This window comes from Aulonocara sp. 'chitande type north' Nkhata Bay, linkage group LG1, assembly GCF_057382095.1.
Source record: "Aulonocara sp. 'chitande type north' Nkhata Bay isolate Kocher_YH1m ecotype deep benthic linkage group LG1, A_spYH_male_GT1.1, whole genome shotgun sequence".
NCBI lineage: Eukaryota > Metazoa > Chordata > Actinopteri > Cichliformes > Cichlidae > Aulonocara > Aulonocara sp. 'chitande type north' Nkhata Bay.
Window position 1 is genome coordinate 18,570,489 of NC_141344.1, and position 5,033 is coordinate 18,575,521.

Sequence of the window (5,033 nt, forward strand, 5' to 3'; positions counted from 1 at the left end):
CAGAGCTGGATGTGGCTGTGGGGAAGCCTAGGAGAGCATCACTGACTGCACAGCATTTTCCCCATACATTAACCACAATGATGCACACATTTCTGTCTGACCTCCTCAAATTAGATCCCAGATTTTAATGGCACCTGCTGTCACTTTACCAGTTTTTGGTTGTTTTTAATTCAGCCTACATCACAAAAATTGCTGACTTCTCCAAAACGTCTTTGATTTGTATTTCTGAACAGCAACAGATGTAATGTAGCATATTATTGAAACTTCAAAAACAAGTCAGACAGACACGGCTGCTCTTTGCACTTTATAAAAAACGTACTCAAAAGACTGCTTTATTAAAAGAAAATAAAAGAAAACACGGCATTGTTACAGGTTAAAACAACAGGAAACTCAACGTTTTGGCTTGTTTAATTAAACACTGGCCTCCTTCGAGAGGACATAAAATCAGATTTTTAACGCACTGGAATACAAACCTGCAGACTACAACAACTCTTAAGGTTAAAAAGAAACAAAGAAAAAAAAAAAAAAAAAGAAGACATTTTCATAGTCTTCTTAAACAGTATAAACACCCCTCCGGTCTGCAGATATACCTGACATGACAAGCATTTGTTTTGTGAAAGATGGTGCTGAGGCGAAGTCTTTTCTCCACACTGCGGGACGCACTCACAGAGACGGCCGCATGTACTTCTGATCATTTGAGTTAGTTGTAGATGAAGTTAAACCTGTAAAAAAACAAAACAAAAAACAAACAGTGATTATTACAAAATCAATGCCAGTTAGACTCATGTTGACAAAGAGCTACTTTGATGATAAGAGCATCTTTTCCAGGACAAATCTGTACATTGCAGAAGGTTTACTACAAAGGAAGTAGCTGTTTTTAACCTGGCTAGAACTAACGTGCTCAGTTATGCTCACAGTTTAGATTTAAAATCCCATCGTCATTTCTTCACAACCCCCCCCCCCCCCCAATTTGTCACATGTTTCAGATCAAACTAATTTTAATACTAGACAAAGAGCAAATATAAAATGCAGCTAATAACGCGATGATTTCATGTATTGAGGGAAAGACCAGCTCGATTACATCACAGCAGGACACCGAGGGCCGTTCACATCCGAAGGCTCCCTCGAAAGTGACCTACAAATGTGTCCTCTTCCCGGGCTTTCAAGGATATGCTGAGCGCATCCCTCATAGCCCACCTTATCCCAAGTTTCATTGTGTGCCACCGGCTGTGGGCTCATCACTACCTGTTAGTGTCATGGTTGCTAGGCAACAGAAGCAGCACACGAGAGGCTAAGCCGCCTCATTTAGCAGCAGCTCTGGTCGGCCTTTGAAGGGCGCAGCCGCTGAATTGGGACGTAGCTATAAGAAACATATGTTCAACCCACTGAGCCATACCTCATCAACACAAGCTAATGAAGCTCCTCTGTAAGGTTGCAGCAGCACAAACTGTGTGCATCACTTTGTCACTGGAATTTGTGTCAAGTTAGTGATGCATAAAAGTTTATACTCGTGCCTTTTACCAAATGGAAATTCCAGCCATTGGGACACAGATTTGAAAATCGATGGGTTACATTTGTAGGCCATTTATCACTGAGAATATTCAGCTCCGTTTACCATGTTATATAAACTATAGGCACTTTGAAGCCTTATTTATTATGGTATAGAAGACTATCATAACTAAACACACCAAGCAACATAAAGTCTTACAGATTGAGAGGTCAAATGTGCAGCTGACACATTAAAGGATCATTATGGTCGCCCGATTGGTTGTTTGGTACACAAACAGTGCCGTGCCATTTATCCTGGCGCTGAGGCCACGGGTGTTTTTAGCTGCAGATGAAACCTTTTCCCAGTGTTTTCCAGAAAGTCTTTTCAAGCTGGTGCAACATCTGAGCTTCTGCACCGATATGCGATTCAAAAGCGGTAAAAACTAACACAAACATGCACTCATCTCTTCAACCACCCCATAGCAAACATGCAAGGTTACGAAAATTGACATATGCACATCACACTGATGTCACATCTGTTTGTGCACAGCTTGCACAAACAGATGTGACATCACTTTGCGTGGAAGACAATGTTATATAAAGAAAAATGCAGCCGTTAGAGCGCACGGATTGGTAAAATAAATATATTACCTCAAGAATTCAAATACATAATGATTTTCTGCAGCATCAATCTCTTGTCTAATTTGCAGGAAAAGTCTTCCATTTTGCTGTTATATGTTTTATCACCTGTTGTGTTGATAATGTCTCTGATCGGAGTGCAAACTTTGTGCACACTGCCAGCGACCAGAAAGAAACCCTGCTATGTAATTTCACAGCGCATCCCTCTGCTCTGAGGAATCCCTGCATCACTCGAAAACATTGCAGTTCTACTATTTTCTGTCCAAACGCATGCAAAAGTTCTGAACATTACCTGCTCAGCAGCTGTGGTAGACTGGAAATGATCGGTCCATATCCAGGAGCGTTGTCATACAGTTCAAACAACGGTGCAGCCACCAGTTTATAGTTTTTGGGCACAGCAAACAGTGCTGTACAAACATCAAACACAGATTTCAGAAACAACCAAAGAGACTCATCTAAGTCTTTACTTATTTTAATTAAGCATCAAAGAAATTTTGAGATACACTGACCTTTTTCCTGCAACTGGACCAGGAACAGCTTCTTATGCTCTTTAGGTTTAGTGATGTGAGCTGGAATATAGGGATACTGCAGGGCAAAAACTTCAGATTAGTTCACATCAAGATGTAGATGTGACAATATCCAACATGACTGATATAAAAATGAATCTAATATTAATTTCAGTCATTCTGTTGAACTGTCCTTCTTCCAGGGTGGGGTGATTGTAATGCATACATCTGTTGATATGCAGTGAAGTTGAAGAATTTGGAGGTGGTCCTCTTTCTTCATCATTTCATCCACTTTGCACAGTGTAGCAGTACCACTGCAAACTTCTGACAACTGTATGTATATTCTTGGATGTAGAGCAGTGTTTAAATTGAGCCTAATGTTTATTCCAAGTTTCTTCCTCACAGTAAGAATTACATGGCTCTGTACTCAGTATAGGCTAATACCTGAAGCCAAGGTATCTGTATCAGATCAGATCTGGAAAAGGTTGGCTTGATGCATCCCTAGTTAAAGTATCATAAATATCCTTCTGATCATCTTCTTTGTACTGACCTGTGGAGGCTCAAAGTTGGGACGCCACCAGTTACCAATACAATCATCGATCACCCAGTCCTGCTTCACACCATCCTGCCGTCCAAGGATCTAACAACAAATTTGAAGTTAATGCACACAGACTCAAAACAGCCGGCACAATGACACTAAGCTCAAAGTTTGGTAGCTACCTCGGTCATCAGGCGCTTCAGACCCTCCACCTCATCTTCCCCAGGGTTCAACTCTCCACCAGGCCTGCAGCAGAGAAGCAAACTGTGAGGCACCCGTGCAGGAAAAACTACCTCAGTTTGTTCACACAGTAGAGCTCTGAACATCAGACACTCACAGTTTAAAGAAAGTTGTGCCCAGCTGCAGGAGTAAAACATGAGGCAGTCTGTGTTCATGGACAATGAGGACACCCTCCACTGTCCTCCGCATCCCCATCTTATCAAACTCTTCCCGCATCCGCTGGAACCGGGCTGCCACCGAGCTGTCCTTCTCATACAGTGGCTCCTTGGTACCGAATGTGTAGTTGGTGAGGGGGTATCTGACAGGAAAACACACAAGAAGGCATTTCAGCATAAATGGAGATACCCACAGCGGGGTACACACACACACACACAGAAAGCTGTGGGAGACATTAGAATAATAAAAAAGAATTTTTTAATCTATGGCTATAACAAAAAGGTTTTTCTCAAGAAAATAACTGGTTTTATTTAATTATTCAGGGCTGTTCACATTTGTTCATTAAACAGTTAAAACCCAGATTTTATCCATGTTTAAAAAGTAAAAGCACCCCAAAAATTTTCATTTCACTGCTTAATTCAGGCTTTCAGCTGCCACAATCAACCTGATTAAGTCCCTAGTTTGTTTGTTTTTTCCCTTATTTTTTGTAAAAACATGTTTAAAAAAAAAAAACATGGAGTATTTATCAAATTCTTTTTTTTCTTAGAAATATTTATTTTCTGAAAAAAAATCATAATTGGAGAAAAATGTCAGATTAATTAATTAGAGCTGACTAATTGGTTATTTTCTTGATTGACGGATGATTTCAAACGTTAATAAACAAAGAGCCCTTTTTTTCAGAGCCCTTGTGAATTTGAGACATTTCTTTTAACCTTCATAAATTCTTAGAAATTCCTTAATATTATTTGAATGTAATTTTGTAAATTTTCTTAATATTCTAAGTGACTTAGTTACCTGTCAGGCAGCTTTATGGCAATCACATTTAAATCACGTCTCGTTCCCAACACTGATAATGGGAATAATTAGTTACACCTGTAACTAAAAATCTACATTTCTAATCTACGTTCAGGTGAAATAAACACCAAAGTTCGGTTATAATGTCAGAGTTACAGCCGAGATGTTTTTCCTATGTTTTACTTTCAGAATAACCCTCACGAAGCCTTAATAGGACCACAGACATCGACCCGCTAAGGCTTCTTCCTGCAGCGATCACAATTAACCGAACCAAGCAGGTCGCGCTGCATCCTGACTCCTCGGTGTGCGATAATTAACGGCCCCACGACGGTAGTGAGACCAGCTACGTGTGCGGTGCTTTTAGAATGATCCACACGGACTTACAGGTTGATGGTCCTCTCCAGTGTGAGCGGCTTCGCGGGCCCGTATTTGTTCCCAAACTGGACGGGAGCGCTGCGCGGCCAGCCGGTGGACGAGCGGCTGGGAGGCGGGACCGACATATCTAGCGTATGCTCAGCGACACTAAACCCGCCGGAAAGAAAGCACCTCCGCTGGGAGCTGGTTATTTATTGGAATATATGAATTACTTCAGAAACGCCGCCGACCCTCCACAACAAATGTCTCCGCCGTTGTTAACCTCGCTCCTCTTCCGGGTGAAGTGCGGCTTTGTG

General features: G+C 41.3%; 1 protein-coding gene across 1 annotated transcript; it reads right to left on the bottom strand.

The window, feature by feature from the left end:
* Window positions 1-289: 289 nt before the first annotated feature.
* nudt21 (nudix hydrolase 21) lies at window positions 290-5,033 on the bottom strand. The gene is made up of 7 exons (XM_086286727.1): window positions 4,747-5,033; window positions 3,509-3,709; window positions 3,354-3,417; window positions 3,184-3,273; window positions 2,637-2,712; window positions 2,420-2,534; window positions 290-722 (listed from the first exon to the last, which is right to left on the bottom strand). Exons 1-7 carry the CDS (start codon window positions 4,860-4,862, stop codon window positions 701-703), a joined length of 684 nt encoding a protein of 227 aa, XP_086142853.1. The 5' UTR covers window positions 4,863-5,033; the 3' UTR covers window positions 290-700.

Excerpts from the sequence above, each read along its gene's own strand:
- nudt21 (XM_086286727.1), bottom strand. The coding sequence starts at position 4,862 with ATGTCGGTCCCGCCTCCCAGCCGCTCGTCCACCGGCTGGCCGCGCAGC. Across the intron at positions 3,418-3,508 it reads GGCACAACTTTCTTTAAACT|GCCTGGTGGAGAGTTGAACC; the intron begins GTGAGTGTCTGA and ends TCTCTGCTGCAG. Across the intron at positions 723-2,419 it reads CTACCACAGCTGCTGAGCAG|GTTTAACTTCATCTACAACT; the intron begins GTAATGTTCAGA and ends GTTTTTTTACAG.